Source organism: Macaca mulatta, chromosome 11 (genome assembly GCF_049350105.2).
Source record: "Macaca mulatta isolate MMU2019108-1 chromosome 11, T2T-MMU8v2.0, whole genome shotgun sequence".
NCBI lineage: Eukaryota > Metazoa > Chordata > Mammalia > Primates > Cercopithecidae > Macaca > Macaca mulatta.
In genome coordinates, this window is record NC_133416.1 from 17,390,327 (window position 1) to 17,413,681 (window position 23,355).

Here is a 23,355-nt window from a genome sequence, read left to right on the forward strand (position 1 = left end):
TGCAGTTATTGTTTTATTCTTATTCTCTTGTGTTGTTTACAGTGTCTCTCACAAAAGAAGAACTCCATCTGGCAGGGGATGTGACTAGGGACTCATTGGGCCAGCAACAACCGCAAAAGAATCTAGGCATTAGAATGAACTACTGGAACCTGAGTCAAAGACCTGTTAGTGATAGTTTGCCCATTTCCTGGCCTCTAGTTGCTCGAATGGGGTAAGAGAGGGCAATATTAAATGGTTGTGTATTGAGATGGAGATGTGGAAGATCTGGCCCTGACGGAGGATCGGAGGGAGGAGGCAGGGTGAAAGCCCGGTTTTATGCCTCTTGTGCTAGAGACCACATTGAGAGACAGCGTGGGAAAAGATGCATCAATAAGGATATGTGGGCAGTATTGAAGTGGGACCCAGCTGTGGACAGGGAGGAGGGACAGGGTGCTGAACATGCCTGAGAGAATTCTTCCAGATGGCAAGGGTAGGGAAAGGGATGGGTGGATGCATTCATTCTGTCCACTCCTTCTTAATCGACAGGTTCCACTCCCAGCTGAGGTGGTCGTGCTTGTCATCGTCGGTGAAGAAGGACTTGTTGTGGTACGTGCCTCGGGCCAGCATGCCCTTGGGAGCCTCCTCAACTGGAGTGAGGAACTCATACTCTTCGGGCCGAGGCCCATAGCTGCCAACCATAAATGTTGCTTTATCCACTAGGAAGAAAGAAGAGTTCATTAGGGTAAGAGCCTGACAGAGGAAAAACACACACTGCAAACTGGAGAATCTGGAGTACAGCCTACAATGATTCAAGCCAAGAGCAATAGTTTCCAAGCCTAAATAAACATGAGATTTACCTGAGGCATCTCTTTTTTAAATTTTTTTATTATTATTTTTTTAAGACGGAGTTTTGCTCCTGTTGTCTAGGCTGGAGTGCAGAGGCACAATCTCGGCTCACCGCAACCTCCGCCTCCCGGGTTCAAGTGATTCTCCTGCCTCAACCTCCCGAGTAGCTGGCATTACAGACATGCACCGCCATGCTTGAGTAATTTTGTATTTCCAGTAGGGATGGAGTTTCTCCATGTTGGTCAGGCTGGTCTCGAACTCCCAACCTCAGGTGATCTGCCTGCCTTGGCTTCCCAAAGTTCTGGGATTACAGGTGTGAGCCACCGCACCTGGCCCTGAGGCATCTTTTAAAAAAAATGATTCTTTAAACATTGTTTAAGTTGGCGTGCCTTTTAATAATAGTTTCCTTTGTCCTACTTCCAAAGGCTATGGTTCAGTAACCTTCTGTGGGTCCCAAGGCTCAGTGTTTTTAAAAAACTACACAGTTGATTCTGAAGTAAAGTTGGGGAACCAGTGCCCTAAATCAATGGGGATTAAGCCTGTTTTTTGTTTTTGTTTTTTTAATGGAGATATAGCAGACTACACCATTTAAACAACTCAGACAAATTGAGACCGCAGTTCTGATCTCAGTCCTGCAATGGCCTAAGTCATTTTTGAGCCTCCATTTCTTTGTGTGTATGATGGACTTTGAGGATCTTCTATCTACAAACTATCATTCTATGAACATATCAGTTGGGGGAGGTAAAGTAACAGATGGTGATCAGAATTCATGGATAGAATAATTGGATGGAACCAGAACAGCAGTAAGTTGGTTAAAAAAAAAAAAGTGAAGAACTAGGACAAATGGCGAAAATAGCCAATCAAGTTGATTTGCAGGTGAACTGGAATATATATTAAGAATAGTTGGGCATTGAAAAGCATACATAGGCAGATAGGTGGCATATAGTTGGCTAAGTGTTGTTAATAAGTTTGAAAACACAGCTGCAGACATGTCACTGTCCTTTTGTTGAAATGAGGCCATATGGGATTTGTGCCCAAAGGAAAATAGGAAATTAAACTTTTTTTTTTCATGAGACTAGGTATTGGAAAGGCCAATCAATATCTTTCAGGTCAATGGTCTTCTCTGGGATTTGAGAAATTGACTGGTCCTCTATGTCATACAAATTTATCAGATAATTTCTCCCCTATCTTGCTTATTAATTTGGTGGAAACTGAGACATGCTTTGCTGTTTCTCACCTCTGGAGAGGACAGACCCTCAGGTAGAAAGGAACTGTAAAGTGCCTCCATCACCTTCCCGCCTCTCATTTCTCTCTGCCCATATTAATGAAAGAAAATTGAAGGCAGGTTCCCAAGGCATGTCAAGAAGAATTGCAGATTAAGTAATATTGTCATGTTATTTTAATTAGACAGGCTTTTTCAATCCTAGAAAGTATTTTTTTTTTTTCTATTTCTTTGTTAGAAAACTGAGCATTGCCTGCCCCTTCCCTCCAATGCCACCCCACCTACTCCCACTCCAAATACACACACCACCGGGCAAGTTTTTTCTTTCTTGGGTTTCTCTGACACTTGGTCTTTGTACCTGTGAACTGTTTTTGTTTTTTTTTTTCTTCTTACTTTGTAGAGTATTTTTATATACTTTATTTCCTTCAAACCTATCTTGGTGACTCTTCTTCTTTATGAGTGATAATGTTGAATCCAAAAAGCTGATTGCTGAAGGTCAGCAGCTGATGCAGTCTAAATGAGGTCCCCTGAGCCCTGGACTTGTCAATGTCTAGAGCAGAGGTGTATTTGTGCCTTTTCCTAGGGCCAGCATCCACAGCTTTAATCATATTCTCATCTGAATCTATAGCTAAAAATTGCTAATAACCAGAAGTTAAAGTACCAATGAGAAGCAGTTTGGGACAGTGTGGAAATGTGGGTTCCCTTACCTTTCACTCCAGTGCGGTAGGTGTGCTGAACATATTTCAGGCCTGACACAATATCCCTGTTCACCTGCAGATGGGAAGGAACCAAGCTGTTCAGATTAAGAGGGTCTTTCATTTTTTCTCATCCTTCATGCTGATCCTGCCTAGCTAAATCTTCTCTGAAAATGAAAAAACTAAAGATTTTGTTCAGAATAGGCGTTTCTATAATTATTTAGCATGGCTGTGAAGCAAAGATTAGAGAGGGGAAATCATAAAACGCAACATTGCCAAACTGGTTTAATTTTCGAACATTTTGACTTTTACCATTTCGGGAGAGAGGAGTGGTTCATATTGTCTCAACATTCTTCATTGTATTTCTCCTTTCTCAATGGTCCCAAGAATGGCCTTGAGCTTTCCCTCTCCAATACTAGTGACCAGGAGACCATCCTTGTCCTAGTAAAAGTTATGAAGATACCAGTAGAGCACATTATGTAAATATCTAAAAACTACAACCTCAGAGATGATCCACCTACCATATAAAAAACAAATAACAAGGAGGAAAGCTGTAATGGAAAACTCATGTCTAGAAGATGGCTGTGCCTGCAATATAACTGAAATAGTGGGTGAAATTCACTTGTATCTGGCAAATATTTTGGATGTCTGTCATTTTCAGACGTTGTCTGAGATCTTGCTATTTTCCCAAGCCTTTCAAAGAAAATTCAGTAACGCAGAATGAAAATGTAGACAGCCGAAGAACTTTGTTTTTCCATGATTCATTTTACCTGGGACTAACCTGGGTTGTCTGTTAATTTTACACAGTGGTTATGTCTATACAAACAAATTAAAGTGGACATTGCATCATTAGCCGAAGGGCTTGGTTATCTGTTCACCAACGTGAAGAATTAAAGCATCTTCAAATAATTTTTCTTCAACAATAATTATAGCTGGCCTTTTGTGTTGGACACAATAGTTAAACCAATCAACCAGTGCTATCTTTTGTTTTGTTGGCAGGGAGGTGGCAGAGCAGTGAATACTGCCAGCTTAGATTCTTGACTGTCACAGGGTAAATCTGTAATATAAATGTATGAAGAGCTGTCAGAAAAAAAAAAATTAGCATCATCAAAGAGACTGTGATAAAATAAAGCCCAGACTTTCTAATTACTCTGAGTCTCAAATATAGCTCATAGGAATAGGGAAAATAAATGCATCTTTCTAGATGTCCCCAGCTTATCTCTTTCACCTAGTGGGAGAAAGACCTAAGAAGAAGAATTATATTGGTGTAGCAATAAGGACTTCAAGAAAAAGAGCCTACCATCTCACCAGCGCTCTACAGTGGGTCCACTTAATATAAATGCATTTGGGGTGGGTGAAATAAAACTGTGAATATTCATAGAATCCTCTTCTTCTGGCCACATCTCCATCCCTATTGTGTCTCCCACTCCAGGGAGAAGCAGCCTTGGTGTTGTGAATCAAAGTGGAACCTAAAAGAACAACCCTAGGCCAGGTTTTTAGAAAGTGCTAAGAAGTTTGGGAGGAGAAAAAGAACATTGAGTACAACTAACAGAGATCGTGAAAGAGGACTTTAGTAGGTGTTACTAGCGTTATAAATGCAAACTTTCTTGGACATTTTTCAGGAGACTTCAATGAAGATTTAAGTTGTTTTTCAAGCATTTTCACCTTTAACCTGGCATTTCTTCTAATTGTAGCACCATGCTGGGAGAAGACACAGGATGGTTCAAATTTATGTAGGTTACTCAGAGAGCCATCAAACCTCTGAATTAGAGAGTACACAAAAGCCCCTTTCTGTGGCCTACTCCTGCATCATCCTAATGTGTAAACCTGACCACCACACAGACCCACATACCACATTCCTCCTCTGCCTTCCCACCCAGAAGAGAATGCCCTGTTCCAGAGTTTTCCGTCTCATCTTATTCACATCAAAATTTACCTGTCACATTTCATTTGAGAAAAACCGATTTACCAAATAGACAAACTAATGCAACAGTATCAATGATTAAAAATGAAACTGATGTGCAACCCATTCTAGGCATATTTTGATATAATGCCTTACCAAACCCTCAGGTGCTTCAATAATGCATAATATGACAGGAAACAAGTAAGTGAACCCTAGTTCAGTGTCCATTATAGAGTAGGTATCTGCAAATATTTCCAGGATGAAATTATTTTCAGGCATATTTGTATGGGGTAGGGAGGGGTCATCCATGGACTCTGAATCATATCCTGTACCTTGGGGAAAGAAGCTCCCAGTGTGCAAATAGAGAAAGCAGATGGAGTCTTCCTTGGTGGAGCCCAGGCCCTGGAAACTGAGGCTAAGTGGGAATGAGAGGCCACCAAAGCAAACATAAACCACTAAGTGCAAACACTGCATTTCTAACTTATTTGTTTTCAAAGTCAAGGTTATTTTTCTTGTGATTTTGGCTACTCATTGGGACATATGGTTATTTACTAGATGTCAGTTTATTTCTTATTTAGTTTCCTCTTTCCTGGTTACCTGTTCCACAACTATAATTGTAATTTCCAGTTCTTTAGCAAAGATCACACACCCTGGATTTTTATAATCCTTGAGCAATTAGAGCTGAGGCCCTCTCTGTTCCATTTTCTTTTCCTATTGGTTGATTCACTTATTTGTCCACTTTTCAATATATATTCCTGAACTATCTGCTATTTACAAAGTTTTGTGTGAAATATTGGAAACAGGGATGTACAATTTTACCCTAGATTGAGGTGCTTATGTTGTATAAAGGAGAAATGACACAGGTGGTACAACACAAAGTAGCATGTGCCTCGTGGATGTATTTGGAGTTCACAGACAGAGGGATCCCATTGGCTTAAGCGATAATGAAGAGTTTAAGAAGTCGTGGCTAGGAAAAGGCATGAAGCAAGGGTGGGTATCAACAGGTAGCCCTCAGGGCTAGGAAGAGAACATTCCAGACTTGGCTTGGGGGTATTGGGGGAGAAACAAATAAAAGATACCTCAACATGATCATGCAAGAAATTTAGTCACTGATTAAAGAAAAGATTTAACTTACAAAAGCACACAAGGCAGGATACTTACTTTGAAGTGAATTTTGACTCTATATTCGGAACCTTCCTTTAGCACAATGGTTTCTTTTTTGAGGGCTTCCAGATCTCCTGTAGAGGAAGATTTAGAGAGAGTTTATCCTCAAAAGCAGATACGCAAGTTAATAAATGACTTTTAAGCCCCGGAGAAATTTGTTGGGCCTACCAGCACAACATGGTTCATAGGGCCCTCAATTCACAGAGTATTTGAGTTTAGTCCTGCACATGCATGTACACACAAGCGCACACACACACACGTAATGCCTGAAATCTTACAGCTCTGTTAGGAAAAACATTAGAGTTTCCCTGCCCCCAAGTTTGATGACAATGCTAAAAATATACAAGACATTACCAGTAATGAGTTGTGAAGATAAATCTTTTTTTGGTCAATTTGTTCTCTCATTGAGAATTGTATTACTGGTCAAATGAAGAGATTATTAAAGAATATACCCCTACCCCTCAAATAAAAAATATGATAAAAATATTATTTAGGAGTGTCAGCTATTTGTTTTTATAGATCTGGTAATGTTTGTGGCATTTTCTAGTTTTTAAAATTCTACTTGTTTTTATTCACTTTATCACTTTAAATAAATATTCACCTTTGTGTTTACTTTTGTATTTTCATTTGCAATATCATACTATTTTTCTTAAGGAATATCACTGAAGTTATAAAAGCTTCAGATTCCATACAACCAGGATCTGTCCCTAATTCCTGTACCCTGATTAAGGAGGTAATTGCTCTCTATGCTTTTCTTCATGCATAGCAGCTTGTTTGTGACAGAAAACCAAATTTGGTTTTCCTCTGCTGGGAAAGGGGACAGAGAAGTTGTTTTCCTTGCAATACCACCAGGCCCTGCTGAACAGAACAGATTTCTTTAGCGCTAATTCAGACCTTATCTTGCAAACTGGCAGCTGCACCTCGTAATATTAGGAAGACTCTTGAGTTCTGGTGAGAGAGTGTGAGTTTCTCTCCTGGAGAGATGCGAGCCTGTGGGGGTAGCTGAATTCGTGCGTGTGCCTGCTCTAATGATTTCAGTTGAACAGGAAGTGTGCCTTCTCAGCCTCTGATTTCCTCCCTCTGACAAAAAAGCCCATATAAGGTAAAGACTGGCTATGTCCTGTGAGAGGGGAACTACTCTGCTGCTAGCTGAGCCTACTGTTCTAGACTTATGCTTTGTCTGTCTCACAACAGTCCAATTTTTTCATTTGGTAACTATTTTTTTTCCCCCCACTAAAAACTTGCCTTTGATGCCCCCAATCTCCTGGCTTCGTGATTCTCCTCTCTTTCCCCTCTGATGCCCATTTCCTCCACAATAACCCCCTTCCCAGTCTCTCTCCTTCTCCTCAAGGCCTAAGTCTCAGGGAAAGCCTTGACCCTTAGTTACAAAAAGGTGAAAGAAAATAACAACATCTTAATTGGTACGCCTTTAGTAAGGGATGTTGTTTATTTAACAAGAATCAGAGTTTCAAGCTAAAACAATTCAATCTATATCAGTGGAATTATGCTAGAAAGCATAATTCAGGATTGCTTCTCACCTTCCGGTAAGTTTTGTAGCTGATAAAAGATCAATACTTTGATGTTCAGACTGTATAAACCTTACAATTTCAGAAGCACACAATTTGTTTCTGAATATTTCCATCGGCAGTGTTTATTGCATAAATAACAATTCTCAGTTTACTATCATGTGGAGATAAAAATCTGTAACTATATCAAATGTGTATGCCTGCACTCTCTTCAATTAAATAGAGATAAAGATTGGGCTTTTCATGAAATATGGTAAATACTGGGCACTCTAAGAGCAATGATTTGTTAACTGGCCCTAGCATATATACCTCTCTGATTCACCAGTTTTTTTCTTTTTGTTGGAACAGGAGACAGAGACCAAGTTTTCTTTGTGATATCTTAGGCCCCGTCTGAACAGTACAGGTGTGTCTACATACCAGTAAGGTCCATGGTGATTGGTCCTGGGGCACTCGCACAAACCAGGGTGAGCCGGGTGACAACGACATTGGGGGCTTTCGGATCTGCAGGATCAAAAGGGAATGTAAGTACCAAGAAGAGACACGTGTGTAGTGGGTGTGTGCATTTTTATTGTACTAATTATTAACATCCAACATTTCCTGAGTGGCTATGGGCCAGGTACTCTGCTAACTGGGCACTGCCCATTTATATCTCCGGGCCATGTCTTGTTCTGCTATGGTGTATGTGGAAGAGATGAATGGTTCCATAGGGACTGAGAAAGAGAAAAAAGAAGAAAGAGAGAAAATGGAGAGAGGGAAATACAATTCTAAGTGGTAGTGCGGAATTCTTTCTAAATCCCTGCTGTGTGTTATGTGTGCCTCTCACGGCTGACTTGCATCTTATCTCTTAAGAAGACTTAATTACACAGTTCATAACTTTAATCAGCATATACAAATTGTGCCTTGCTCACTTATTCCTGGAAGCAATTGGTCCTCTTCCCTTTGCTGCTGCTCCTGAGCAGCCGAAATGTCTTCTTTCTTCTCAGGGACCTTCCACCCACCCTGCTCTCTGTACACACATACCTGTTACCACAGGACCATCTCCCAGCAGCGTTTTCTTGTACTTAATTAGACTCTCATCATCTTTGTCCATTTCCTGCAGCTCTTTCAGGGACTTCTGCGGTGGAGGCTTGTAATTGAGCTTGTTGTCCAGCTCATCATCGTCATCCTCTTCCACATGTGGCTCTGGGGCTTTTTCAGTCATTTTGATCTATTTCTGGGAGAGAGAATGACCGTCCATTAGTCAGAAGTCATGGATATAGAAGATGTTTCTGGGGCTGCTGTTAGCAGCCTCCTTACCCTCATGGACTTCTGTGATCATCAGTCACTTTCCTGATTTTTTTCCTAATTCAATCTCATTCAATTCTACGAAATAATAATCGAATGTATTCTAGTCATTTCTCTGACCTGCCTGAATTTCTCTGTGCTCATTGTAGTATCTTCTATTCATTGAACAAAACTGACAAGAAAGAAATCACTCATATGTGAATAACATACTATGAGTGAAGCAACATGGCACAAAGACTCCTGAACAAATGAAGCAAAAGCCCAGTCAAAAAGCTGTAGGAGTTATCACAGTCCTCCAAATCCAGCCAGACTGGCTAGCACCAAAACCTGCAGCATGCACAGTCTGAGTGATAATGGTGGAGAGAGGCAGGAGAGAGAAGAGAGAGGTGGAGTACTTGCCAAAGAAATGGTTGGCTTCTCCCCATTAATAGAATCTATCTCTGAACTCCAGCAATGCCTCAAAAGTGACTCATGAGGAACCATTGACCTTTATGATACCTGCCCCAGGTGCCTGCATGGTTCACACCCAACACTGCTAATCACCCCTCGAGGGTGGGTACTAGGTTCGCTGTTTTTCTTGAATTCCCCCCCCAAACACTTGGATAGTTCTGGCACTTCATAAAACTTCCTTGATTGATATATAAGCTTGTATATCTAAAGATATTCTGCTCTTTTTAAATGCCACAAAAAATAGCAAAAGACACTAAATTCCTCCAGACAAAATTTTAAGTACAAATTTGCCCTTAGCATTTGTCCATCCATTTCCCTTTTCTAGATCCACTTCCCTTTCAGTCTCTCTCTTTCTTCCCTTCCCAGGTTTTCATTGACCTTATAAGGCCCCACCTGGGCATACCCTGGAGTCTTCCTTCATCTCTCATTATCTATATTTACTTGTTTTGTGTTAAAACATTGAGGAGAAATCTAGGCAAGTTATTCACTGGTTAAGGGTTAATGACTGAATAGTAGATTCAAAAATTATTCCTCTTAGACGATGTACAGTCACAGCTTTTCAGAGCTGAAATGAACCATTGGGGTTCATGTAATCATTGAGGATATTGAGATCCAGAGTTAAGAGAATTGCCCAGGTTCACACAGCTGGATGAGAGGCAGTATACTCACCAAGAGGAAGAAGCCCCTCTGGGAAGAATTTCAGGCCCTGTGGCTGATAGCCATATGAGATGGCTGCCAGGGAGTTATTTGGGCAAGGAGATCGTTTTCTGATTTTCTTGCTTCTATTTTGAGGGTAACTCTTTTCCCTGCCTGTGGTTAAAGACTTCATTGCTCCTAAGTGACACAACTATAAGAAGATATCTGTCACATCACATCCTGAGTGGCTCTGCAAACCTTAATAAAGTATCCTAGGAGTGAAGATATCTCTGGCCAAAATCAGTTCTGGTTTTGAGTTTCAATGTCACTATTATTGGCAAGAGGAAGAAAAATAATCTGGAAGTAAAGCCAAATGAGAGCAATTTTAGTGGAACCAAAAAAAAAAAAAAAAAAAAAAAAAAAAAAGAGAGAGAGAGAAAGAAAGAAATAATATCCCTTGGCTCATCAAGTCTCTTCCATCTAAATAAGCAGCCAAACATTATGAGCTAGCCTTGACCAACTCTGAAAACAGCATTGCAATGCCCAGGTTCACTTCCTGTACAGGAAGAAAACATGTAGTCCTGTTCCTATGGCAACTCTTGCTTCAGCTGAAGAACCAGCACCACTCAAAGATGAGACTCTAGAGCACAGCAGAATAAACATAGTGACTAATGCAATTCGTGTTCCAAACAACACTCAGTGAAAGTGAATGAACTGGTTGGAAAAAATGAAGGATGCAGCGTGTGGATGTTGTAGGTTGTGGGTAGTTTAATGCGAATCATTAAGGGGCAGATGAAGAGCAAGCCAGATAAGACTAATCAGATGAGACAGGGGCCTATCCAGAACGCTGGTGACCCCCGGAGGATGGGGGCCACATAACAGACCTGCTGACCAAGCATTGGAACAACTATTTATAGAGGAAGACATCCCAGCCCCCATGGTCAGGCCTTTCTGAACTATATCACTTGGTTCTAACAAGTCTCCTGATTGAATGAAACCTGACCATCAGAGAGTAACATTACATCCAGTCACTGGCTCAAGATGATTTCAGTAACCTCCAGGAAATTGTAACTATGCAGCCTCAAATCTCAATGTTGAAAAGAGAAAGAGAGAGAAAGAGAAAGAGAGCGAGAGAGGGAGAGAGAAGGATTAGGTATAGGACAAGATTTGCCACCTTCTAACTGTGTGACCATCGGCACGTCCATTTATCTAACATCTAGGTCTTGATCTTCTCATTAGTAAATCTGAGGCTTATGTTCTATATTTTTTTGATTCATTGCAAACAAATATAACAATTGTTTCATAAAAAACGAGACATAAATTTATCTAGATATTAAAGAGTGGAGGATACTGTGGGATTTCTGCATAAAATTTTGTTGCAGTCAAAAGGGGGAAATTCAGGGCCACATTAAAATCATTTGGTTTAATTATAGCATAAGAAAAAGGGATATGAGACCAGGTGATCCCAAACTAGCTCATTCTAGAAAGCTGATTAGAAAAAGTAATAATACAGCAAATAAACGACAGGAAGAGCAGTTCTCAGAGAAAGTCTTTTAAAGCAAAATTAGGGTTATGATTATTTGGTGAGCACCCACTGTTTACGAGACACTGTACTTTAGCCAGTTTAAATTGCTCTTCAGAGTAGAGAAGAGGCTGGAAGTTGGGCAATCTAACCATACCAAAGGGTCCTCCCGGTTTGGTTGATTTCTTATTTTTTTTTTTTTGGAGATTACAGTTCTCTTTTTAAAAAATCTGATAAACATGGTAATTATCTCAAGCAAAAAAAAACCAGATAAACCCATGATATTGTGCGTATGATCTAGGGGTTTGTGGACCCCTGAAGTCCTTTGTAGACTTATTGGGGTTCAAGATCTCCAGATTAGGAACATAACCTTGAAACTGTGGAAGCATGAAGCAGAGAGTGGCGTGTTACAGAGGAAGCTTGCTTTTTTGCTTTTGCTTGCTCTTTCTCTCTTTCTTTCCCTCCCTCCCTCTCTTTCCCTCCCTCCCTCTCTCTCTCTTTTTCTTTCTTTCTCTTTCTTTCTTTCTTTCTTTCTTTCTTTCTTTCTTTCTTTCTTTCTTTCTTTCTTTCTTTCTTTCTTTCTTTCTTTCTTTCTTTCTCTTTTCCTTTCCTCCCTCCCTCCCTCCCTCCCCTCCTTCCTTCCTTCCTTCCTCCCTCCCTCCCTCCCTCCTTACGTCGTTTTACTCTGTTACCCAGGCTGGAGGGCAGTGGCTCTATCTTGGCTCACTACGACCTCTGCCTCCTGGAGTCAACCAATTCTCTTGCCTCAGCCTTCCAAGTAGCTGGGACTACAGGCACGTACCACCTGCCTGGCTAATTTTTTTGTTGTTTTGGTAGAGATGGGGTTTCCCCAGGTTGCTCAGGCTGGTCTTGAACACCTGAGCTCAAGAGACCCACCCTCCTTGGCCTCCCAAAGTGCTGGGATTACAGGTGCCTGGCCAGAAGCTTGTTTTTCCTGGAGCTCCACCAGATCATTGACACAACTTGTCTCAAACTGAGAGTCCACCTACTCAAAATGTTGAATATGTTGAAGCAGAAGATATCAGGTGACACCTGTGTCTGAGGGCACATGACCACAAAGCCTGGCAGAGAAACCCAGGTGCACATGGGTGCAGGAAATAGCCCCTTAGGAGAATTCCCTGGTCATTCTGTTTGATTTTGGATAACGATCTCTTCACTGAACTAGGCCTTGTTATGCATGCCTGGGTTTGGATTCTGGCTTTCCTACTAACAAGCTTTTCCCTGTTAACTGAATGTTGCAACCACTGTGGATCTGACTTTCCTCATCTTGGGAGATGAGGGATTAGAGCACATCAACTTTAGATGATTACTTTTCTAAGGCCTCTGCATATTTCTCCTGACCTGCAGTCATGTGTCAGCTAAGTTACCATTCAGTTACCTTATTTCACCTGAGAATATGATAGAATATCTGTCTGTGTTTTGTTATTTAAAATGTATGTGAATCCCCATGTTAAATGAATAGACATTAGCTGCTCTTGGCACAGAAACAAACAAAGGGTAACTATGTGAGATGATGGATATGTTGATTTGCTTCACTATAGTAACATTTTTACTATCGATGTGTGTCCTTAAACATTATGCTGTAAACCTTAAACATATGCAATAGAATTAATCTTTAAAAGGAAATTTAAAAATTAAAAAATAAAATGTATGTGAATCCCCAAAAGATGCTGCATATTTTATTTTATTTTATTTTACTTATTTTTCTCCCAGACATAAAATTATTTTTCTTTCACCGAACAGGTCTTTGCATAATAAAGGGTACCATAATAGTAACAGCAAATTGTTACTGAACACTTACAAGCCAAAAACTCAGTTATTATGGGATAAGTGCTTTGCATGCATTACTTCACTCAGTCATCGCAATGCTGTGCGGTAGGCACAGTCAGTTATATTTTACAAGTGCAAAAACTGAGACATAGAAGAAAATATTAAATGTTTCAATTACACAAGCATTTAGAATTTATTTTCCTAATATCACCCTATAAATAGTGAAAAGAGTAATGGTCTGGATTCTAAAAATGAGACATTCACAATGCATATATTAACAAGAGATTAACATCTGGAATACATACATACCTCTTATGAATCCATTTCTTAAAAGGTATTTATTATATATATTTAAGGTGTAAAATATGTCTGGGATACATAGATAGTGAAAAGTTTACTATAGTCAAGCAAATTAACGTATCCATCATCTCACCTACTTTTGTGTGTGTGTGGCAAGAGCGCCTAAAATCTACTCTTCAGCAAAAACTCAAGTACAGTAAATATTAAGCATTGTACTGCATTTTTAACATTATCTCTGGGTAACCTCCGTTTCTCCTGAAGCCCCAGCCATAAATGGCGAATATAGTTTGACAATGATTTCTCAAATTATCTGTGCGCATATTTAACCACAAACAAAAATTTTCTCTTTTTATCCTCCTATCTTATGGATGCGTGTTGAAATGAGAATAGGAATTTTATGAAAATTCTACAGACTGTTTTCCAATCCCATCATCTAAAGGACAACTGATTTTCCTATTGATAATATTGATATTATTGATAAAAATTCTAATAGTTATCACATGTAGTGCTAAGTGCTTTCTAGAGGATTGTCTATGTAGTTCTCACAATAACTTCGTTGGCATCATCATTCTCTTTTCCAGACTAGGAAACTAAAGTTCAAGTTAAGTAACTTGCCTAAAGAAGATATACCATGTGGTAGGCAGAATTAATGTCTGAGCCCAGGTTGTCTGACTTTTAGGCATTATGCTCTATTGCTTCAGTTGTCTTTAAGAAGTTATAATAAAATTAGAGTTTGTTAGTCGTCTTGGGAATCTACCTGGAGGTGCACAAGCAGAGGTCAGTGCTTCTTTGCAAGCTCTGCAGAGACAGCTTTAACAAAGCAGGGAAGTGTCAGATAACGATGTTTCAGCGCAACTCATGCAAGTTGCTTAACCTCACTGGGCCCCGGTTTCATCCTCTGCAAAATGAAGCCGTGGCATGAGAAGATCTCTGAGGCCCCTTCTTAATTTAATGACTCGAATGCTCCCTAATTTAAAGAAGCTTGTGAAATGAGAAAAGAAAAGAGGAAGTAAAAGAGAGGTTGGGGAGGACTCAGCCCATCAGCATAGAATCTTCTGGATGGACTTTCCTCACCTTCCTCAGCTGCTCATCTCCCATTCTACAAAGGACAGAGTTGGGTCTTGTTTGTTTTTGACTTTGGTCCTTTGCACAGGAAAAAATGAAATGGAGAATTAACAACTATATGTTTAACCAGATTAATGTGGGCCCCATTTGTTAGGCCCCAAAGTCCATATTATTTTTTCCCACAGGCTTACTACTCCAGTTTTCTCTATTTTCTGCTTCACAGATGCCCACACAGATTAACTTTCACAGTGGAGCCCTCATATCCCCATGTTGGCTATTCAGCAAAGCACTGGCAAGCATTAGATGTGCTGAGATGGGGACTTAATCTTCTCAGCCTCAATTAAAATGTCAAATTAAATTAGGATGGTTACTCACAGTGTGCATATGACATAGCACAAATCAATGTTTTTGCTTGCAAATTCAGTGAAATTTCCAAGACATTGCAAGTGAATTACACTTAAAAATTTACACCCATGTCAGGATAGAGCATCATCTGTTTCATTAATGCAGCTCTAAATGGACTGAGGACAAGAAAAAGTAGAATTCCTAAGTTTAGATTAAACAAATTACCTGGGTAATTCAGAGAAAGGCGACTTTCATGTCCCATAGAACATAGATTGAGTTAGATGCACCAGGGATTCAAAACCAGGCTCTGCATTATTACAGGACTCAAGCAAGTTGCTAATTTCACTGAGCCTCAATTTTACCACCAGTAAAATGGGGATATTCTTCTTTATGGGGATGAAAGATTGGAGAAGACATATGAAAAATTATAGGACTATACTGGTCAAGAATAGATGTTCCATGAATATTTGTTCTTTTCTTCTTCTTCCTTCCCTGCCCTGATGTGGTCTGTTTTGTCACAAGGCTTCAGTGAAGCTAGCTAACTGCTTCCACACCAAATGCTTTTCCCTGGATGGGAGCTGACTCTGTCCCCACTCCTTCCTCCTTAAAAATAGATTTTTGTCTTTGAGGAGTATTAAAGAGACAAGCAGTTCTGGGGAATTGCAAGGATTGTTTAAAAACTGAATCACCCTAAAATGAAACTATACTATATTTCTTTTAAAAACTTCCATGTAAACAATTTAATTTTAGATTTTATTTATTGCTCCCTTTCTCCATTGAAGCCAGAGGTCACTCTGTGAATGATGAGAAATGTCAGTGAACACAGGCACAGCTAATTAAGAGAATTCCCTCTGGCTCTGGAGCAAAATACCATGGAGACTTAATTCACGGCCCAAAGCTAGATCTGCAAAATTGTACTGGATTATGCATCTAGACACACGGGCCATGGGTATTCACGTATTAGGTAGAAGAGATAGAGATGAGAGAGAAAGAAGGAAGTGGGTGAAGAGACAGGAGAGAAAGAGGAGAAAGAGGAGAGAGAGAGGAGGGAGAAGGGAGAAAGAGAAAGAGGGGAGAGAGAGAGAAATGTGGAAGTACCAGAAGTAGGGGATTTCTATCAGAGAAGTTCCTATGTGAGCATCAGCATTCTCTGTAACTCCTGTTATCTCCACTTTCCCTGCTGACTAGGATATGTCTGACTTCCCCCAAAATGGGCTGTGGGTCTAGCGCAGGTCTGGAGCCATCTCTAAAACACTGGTGACATTTCAGAGGTAGTCAAGGATTTGACTGTGCTATGCTGCTTGCCTGGCAATTTGGCGTATTATGGGATTGCAAGTTTGTCTCTCAGGACACCAGAAGCCTTCTTGGTTAGGGATTCCACCCTCTCCCCACAGCCCCTGTCCCTGGTGACATGGAGGAATCCATACTCCCCACTTTGCGGTGCTGCTTTCTACCACCTCAGCCCCATGAAGGACTATGAAAACTTGAAAACTGGATGGGAAAAACCAAAGACAAGATTATTTTGTAAGAGACAATAAATATTGTGATCAGTCCAGAGAACGGCTCAAATTAGTAGAAATGTAATTTCTTACCATTTCTCTTTGTGAGAGAAACAACTTATTATTTCTTGCCTGTGCATTCATAGCATGTTTTTCTAACCCACATTCGCATGCACAAAGAGAGAGAACTCAAGAGATCCAGTGAGCTTTGCTGAGTGCCCAATGTGTGAAGTCATGCCATACAAATATTATTTTAAATAATCCTCAAAGAAAACTGTGCATTAAGGAAGCCATTGCCTTTGGTATCTCAATATATTCACAAAAGTTTTAAATTAGCATGAAAAGTTAGACAGAAGTGAGGGAGAATTTTTTATGACCATTTGTGCTAAGATTATCAGGCTCTTTAAGAAAGCCCAAGTGAATTTTTACCAGTGGTAAAATGCACTCTCTGGCTGAGGACACCAGAGAGTAACACGACACAGAGTGATTCAGGATGTGCTTATTGCATGGCTAAATGTTGCTGACGTTTCATGGGCAACATGAGACTCATCTCTGGGTATGCCAGTGTAGACTTGAATACAGGATCCCAGGCAACAATAACACAAACCGGGAATAAGGACTCTCAAAATGTGAAATTGGAGAAAATTTCTTCCATGTGATTCTTCCTAAGAATGTGGGAGGATCACCTGAGCCTCAGGAGGTTGAGGCTGCAGTGAACTGTGTTCATGCCCCTGCACTTCAGCTCGGGTGATAGAGCGAGACCTGTCTCAAGAAAAATAGTAATAGGTCATGCATTGTGGCTCATGCCTTTAATCCCAGGACTTTAGGAGGCCAAGGCAGGCAGATTGCTTGAGCCCAGGAATTCGAGACCAGCCTTGGCGACATGGAGACACCCCGTCTCTACTAAAAATGGTAAAATTAGCCAGCGTGGTGATGCGCACCTATAGTCCCAGCTACTCGGGAGGTTGAGGTGGGAGAATCACCTGAGCCTCCTGAGTAGCTAGGACTACAGGCACGCACCACCACGCCCTGTGAATTGCAATTCAGAGGCATTGTGGCTATTGATCCTTTTTGTATCCGTATGTAATTTTAGTCAAATTATTGAACGCTTCTGCACTCTTCTCAGGAACAAAATTTGAAAGTTTCTATCACCAGGCCTGACACATAGAAGGCACTCAACAAATGTTGGTTCTCTTTTTCTAGCTGCATAATTTCGACTCCCCAGGGCTTCTCTTTTCCTGTTAGCTGATGTTTGTCATGTACTGTGCTCCCCCAAATGAGCTCAGACCCACATCTTTCCCTCAGAATGACTTTGTGGTGCTGAGCGTCTACTGAAAACAGCACCTTGATGTTGCTCAGAGCCTACTTCCCTAGCGACAAACTCATGCTCTCTCTCCAAAGCAAGGAAGGACCAAATTCCAGTTGAGGCCTGAAAAATGCTTGCCTGTTTCTGTTCAGTGACAGCACGGCTAGTCCTCACGTTTTGCATCTGTGAAGCGTGGATGGAGAAAGAACTGTTCTTCTCTTGGAATTTCCCACATCTCACAAAAGAGTAAGATGCTTTTGTTACTAAGCTTGTGCTATATCCGGTTTGGGAGGGAATATATTCTTACAAATTTTAAAAAACACAAAGCCAATGGCAAGATTCACGATGCCTGCTAGGGACTGAACTTCTGCCCCCGTCTCCCCGGACCAACAGGCTGACATGGTCCTCTTGATCTCCCTTGCCTGATTGTCCCTGCAATGAGGATCGCCAGGCCAACCTTGACTCCAGTGGCTCTAGGTCTCTGTGTGAAGGGGTGACCATGAGCCCTCTGGGTGAGAGCAGTCTGCCTTTCCCCACTCTGAATGAAGAACTGCCCAGGGCTTATCGGACCCACACCCCAAGTTACCATAGGTCTAGAGTTTAATTATAGATTATGTTTATGAAACATGCTGGCTGGGAAGTCCTCTAAAAGGGAAGAAAGTATTTCAGGTCATACCTAAAGAACTTCTCCTAATGGTGGCTGAAATTCAGACCTTGACATTTTGAAGGCCCACTGATCAGCTGTCCTAGCTGGGCCTCCTTGAATTTTTCTAAAACCTGTCTCTTAATATGTGATTTGGTGTTTTCCATGTTTGCTTTTAGTTATCTCATATATAAAGGGCTATTATGATTACTAATATTTTTATTTTTTGAGCCAGAGTTTTGCTCTTGTTGCCCAGGCTGGAGTGCAATGGCGTGATCTTGGCTCACTGTAACCTCCGCCTCCTGGGTTCAAGCGATTCTCCTGCCTCAGCCTCCCAAGTAACTGGGATTACAGGGATGCACCACCACACCCAGCTAATTTTGCATTTTTAGTAGAGACCGGGTTTCACCATGCTGGTCAAGGTGGTCTTGAACTCCTGACCTCAGGTGATCCACCCGCCTCGGCCTCCCAAAGTGCTGGGATTACAGGTGTGAGCCACCACGCTCAGCCCTGTTATTATTTTTGACAACAGCAGCAACAATCTTTCTGCCTATCCGACTGCAGGAATTTAATACAGAGTCTTTGTCAGTGGTAGAAATTCTATCACTGTATGACTCATGAGTACAGAACCATGTGCTATACCATACTTCCTCTTGGAGGGCTAAATTCCCTGCACTCTAAGGGAGGATTTCATTATGCGTTTCTCTTGTATCACCAGAAAATTCTTTAGCGGAAGACAGTTTAATATTTGACAGCTTTGAACTTTTTTTTTTTCTCTTTCAACCAGTCTTTTTACATTGCCTGCTTAAAAACAGGAAACCACATATCTCCACCCCAGACCATCCACCAGCACAGACCGTATCAGTTTATATCTACAGTCTTTTTCTTCCGAGCCTGGCCAGGTGCCTGCTCCTGCTTTGCAGGAAACCCCTCCAGGCACTCCCGGTGGTGTTCTCAGAGCCCTTCTCCAGAATATTCAGGATTGCACCTCCCGGGCTGCAGCGCACCCTGTACCCTCCTTCTTTGAGCCTCCTCCTCTGAGTCACTGCTACCCTTCCCTGCTCTAACTTCCCCTTCTCTGCAGCCTCCTTAGCAATTTCTTATCATAAAGTTTGTTTTAAAGCAGAACCGCCCGTCTAAAAAAATAATAAACTGTCCAGGGCTGTAGCCCCGTCGAGAGGTTTCCGACTCTGCTCTGCGCCCACCTGAAGCCTCCCCAGCCCGAGGTATTTGAACTTACATTCAGGGCTTCACGTCTCTGTCTGGGGTGCCTCTGTCTCTCAACTCTGGCTTCTGAGTGCTGGCAGTTAGGACAGGAAGGAAGTTAATGAGAAAAAAAAAATGCTTTAGACCTACTTGAAGAGGAAACCCTGGGCTGTCTCAAATCCTGTTCCTTTGCACTGCCTATCTCTTGATCAGCCAACTTGAGCAGCATTCTTGTCAATTAATGGCACATGTGCGAGCATGACAGCCCGTGTGACGCGGAGATGCATGAATGTACACGCAAGATTGTGGAGCCTATAGCTATGGGTATTATGAATAATGGTGAGGGTATGTCTGATAATCAGGTCATTTCAGTGCATAAGCCTACGGAGGCAAGGAGCCTGAAACCAGTAGCAATAAATTCACATGCGCTCTACTTTGTACCTCTCACTTCTGTTCCCAGTCGGTACCCGCCAGCTTCATTATCAACCAATATGTTGAAAGTTTGCTGGCAGTGAATGTAGAGTGTTAAGAAATTATGATTGTTAACGGCATGTACTTGGTCCTAAATTTAAAAATGTGTCCTTAAACAGATTTTGGGAGTTTTGTTGGTTATAATTTCAAGATGTAGCTTCGTATTGCACTGCAAACAATCAAATATTGTTTCTAATAGTTTTTGCTGATTTTTCTTCAAATGAAACAAGCAAGCGAAAGTACTGTCTTTGATGAAACCTAGGAAATTGCAAAAGGAAGTAAAACTTCATTAATTCATAGTCTTCTAACTCAGAATTTGTGACAATTTAACAAGCGCTAAAATAGACTTTGTACCATATTTGAGGAAATGGTTTATGAAGTAATTTAAATGGGAACAAGTCTCGGAGGCCATGTTTAAATCATCTGAGGAACAGTTTTTAAGCAGCCAAGTCACATTTGTGCTGTCTATTCCAGTAGTTGTTAACAATAATGCATGCTTATTTAGGTTAATATTTCAATATTCAGTATTTACACTACATCAATATATTTAGAACTGACTAAGCACACAAATTTGGAGAAACTGACATTTATTTTGTTTTCACCTAAATGTACTGCATCTTCTTCATCTCCCTTTGTAAATTGATACTACAGGGTTTGCCTTCTCCTTAGAGTCAATGAAATCAAAATAATCAAGGGGCGGGGTGGTAGTCATTTCATGCCAGAAAAGAGATTAGCCTAGAAAAATATGAAAAGAAAAATAATATATAATTAAAATGAGCAAAAATACTAAAAACCTAATACCACTTCATTTTATAAATTTTAAAATAATATAGACACAATATAGACCTTGAAACAATGTAGATAACTTTATTGTAAAAACAAGGCAAACCCTAACTCACACAGAAGGCAGTACATTCTATAGCTCTGCACCCTCAAGAGGTGACACGTTTATTCATTCCATAATATTTACCGAGCACCTCTTTTCTTCCAAGTACTGTTCTAGTTCCCTTGTGCAGCAATAGACCGCAGGCGACATCTCTGCTGCCCTGTGGAACTTATGTTCTACCGAGGAGACAATGAAAGTAACATAGGCAGAATACATTAATTGTAACAAGAAATATTTAAAAGTCAAAAGTGGTAAATTCATGATCTATATCCCACCACTCATTTTTCATACTATTAGGCAACACCTCACTAGGCAAACCTGGCTTTCCCCCTCACTCCCTACCATGAGCCCAGTGTATATTGGAGGGTATGGAAGCACCCCTTTCCAGAAAAATCTGTGAAATCAATACATATTTTACAGATTTTATTATAGATCAATGTATGTATTGGAGGATGAGAGAGCATTCATAATTTTAGGAAGTTCTAAAAGGAGTCTAATTATCAAAAAATACTTAATAATTCCTGGTCGTATGCAAGGACCCATGGAAAGGTACAGAAATAAACAAGACACAGTCCTAGACCTCAAGTAGCTGAAAGATGTAATGGGGAAGGCAGAAGTAAACAAATTTGTGTGTGTGTGTGTGTGAGCATAGGAAAAGAAGAAACACGTGGTGTATTTTGAGAGTACATATAAGGACACCAAGGGAGGCTTCCTGGAGGAAGTGACCACTGTGCTCAGTTAAGAGAGAGAGTACATGTTGAGTAGTTGACGTGTGAAGGGTTGGGAGAGGAAGAGAAGGCACTTGAGGTAGAGGAGAAACATGAGCAGCAACATGGCCATGGCTTCCCAGAATGATGTGGGATACACAGGGTATTATAAGGAAGCAGCTCAAGATTGTTGGAATGTAAAGTGGAAGTTACATGGGAATGGGAAATGTACCTGGAGCAGGGCAGGCACAGGGTTCAGATCACCATGGACCTCTTACACCGTGTTAATAAGGACCATGGCCTAGATCGTATCAGTGATGGAGAACCATTGAAAGTAAAGGATGGATATGATCAGTTTTGCATTTCACTAGTTTATTCTGGCAAACTGATGTGGTTGGATTTGATGTGAATAAAATCTATTAGGAGACTGTTTAGTCTTGAAGTAGAACATTCACAATGAGATAGACAAAAATGGTCAGATTTGAGAAATATTTAGGTGAAATTGGCATGCCCTGGTAATTGGTGGGATGAGAAGGATGTGGATAAGGAGGAATGTGGAATCAGGAAGGACTTCTGGATTTTTTTGCTAGAATGACTGGGTCCTTGGGGGTACCACCAAGTGAGATAGATAACACAAAAGAAGAAATAGATGTAGTAGGAGAAATAAGGACATATGTTTGGACGTGTCTTGTCCTGAGTTTGAAAAAACAAAATGGTATCATTTGTCGGAGATGATTTCTGAAAGATAGTGAAATATATAAGCCTGAATTTACGTATCATCCATTACATGGATAGTAATCCATATTATCCATTACATGGATAGTAAATTAAACCCAAAGTGTGGCCTGTGTACCAGCAGACCACCATCACCTAGGAACTCCTTAGAAATGCAAAGTCTCTGACCAAACCTCCTACATCAGAATCTCCCCCCGGGGTTGAACCTGGAAATCTATGTTTTAAAAAGCTCTGCAGGTAAACTGTGAGGTTTTAGAAACACTGGTTTAAACCATGTAAGTGATGGGATCACCCAGAAGGAGTGTAAAAAGAGAAGTTGGCCAAGCATGGGGGAAATCCTGTTAGCTTCACTTTTAGTGAGTAACCTGCTGACAACTTCTTACCTCCTCCTTGGTTAGCACCCTAGCCTACCATCATTGTGCCTCTACTGGACTTTTATAGCATTCTCTTTATATGTTTTCTATTTCCATAATAGTCTCATTTACCCTTTAGTCTCATAACAGAGTAAAAAGCATGCTCATGATCACATCATTCCTTGGTTTTCAGACCTCTAGGGATCTTTCATCCACTTAAAATAAAATAGAATTCTATTTTCACCCATAGCTGCAAGTTGGCTTATTTTAGTAGCCATCTTCCAAGGCAGCCTCCAGTGATCCTGGTATTCAGCCCTGATCACATTGTATCAAGATTGTTCTGTGTGGCTAATAGAATATGGCAGAAATGATGGCATGTTGCTTCCAAGGCTGTTAGACATTGTATCTTTTCTCTTGATTTCTCTTAGATCATTCATTCTGTGGGAAGCAGGGCTCCATGTCATAAGGACACTCAAGCCCCCTGTGGAGCAGTCCCTGTGGTGAGGACCAAAAGCTGTCTAAATGAACCATAATGGAAATGAAGGTTTCAGCTCCAGATGACGACAGTCCTGACTGACAGCATGGAAGATGTGAGCAGGAACCACCCAGCTATGCCACTCCTGATTGACCCATAGAAACTGTGAGAGATAGGAAATATCTATTGTTATGGGCTGCTAAATTTGGGGGTAATTTGTCACATAGCACTAGAATTCTAACATACTCATGATCTAGCCACTTGCAATCCTCCAGACTCATCTGCTAACGCTTAGCCATTGTTTCTTCCATTCCAGATCTTGCCCCTCTTGCTAATCCTTTCATGA

General features: G+C 40.8%; 2 protein-coding genes across 5 annotated transcripts in view; one reads left to right on the plus strand and one right to left on the minus strand.

The window, feature by feature from the left end:
- Window positions 1-19,475, minus strand: ARHGDIB (Rho GDP dissociation inhibitor beta). The gene is made up of 6 exons (XM_015151201.3): window positions 19,417-19,475; window positions 8,356-8,548; window positions 7,753-7,836; window positions 5,807-5,883; window positions 2,755-2,818; window positions 1-695 (listed from the first exon to the last, which is right to left on the minus strand). Exons 2-6 carry the CDS (start codon window positions 8,534-8,536, stop codon window positions 496-498), a joined length of 606 nt encoding a protein of 201 aa, XP_015006687.1. The 5' UTR covers window positions 8,537-8,548; window positions 19,417-19,475; the 3' UTR covers window positions 1-495.
- The window catches only part of PDE6H (phosphodiesterase 6H), a 23,110-nt gene continuing 17,218 nt past the window's right edge, over window positions 17,464-23,355 (plus strand). The window contains exons 1-2 of one of the 4 annotated variants that reach the window (XM_077953677.1): window positions 17,464-17,779; window positions 22,963-23,174. The gene's annotated coding sequence lies outside the window, so the exon portion shown is untranslated. Of the gene's footprint in view, window positions 17,780-19,265; window positions 19,403-22,962; window positions 23,175-23,355 lie in introns of those variants that run through there. The other 3 variants (XM_015151202.3, XM_077953680.1, XM_077953679.1) reach the window with 3 other exon arrangements.

Coding starts and splice junctions, on each gene's coding strand:
- ARHGDIB (XM_015151201.3), bottom strand. CDS start 8,536: ATGACTGAAAAAGCCCCAGAGCCACATGTGGAAGAGGATGACGATGAT. Junction 7,837..8,355: donor AGATGGTCCTGTGGTAACAG/GTATGTGTGTAC, acceptor TTGATCCTGCAG/ATCCGAAAGCCCCCAATGTC. Junction 696..2,754: donor CTACCGCACTGGAGTGAAAG/GTAAGGGAACCC, acceptor CTTTCTTCCTAG/TGGATAAAGCAACATTTATG.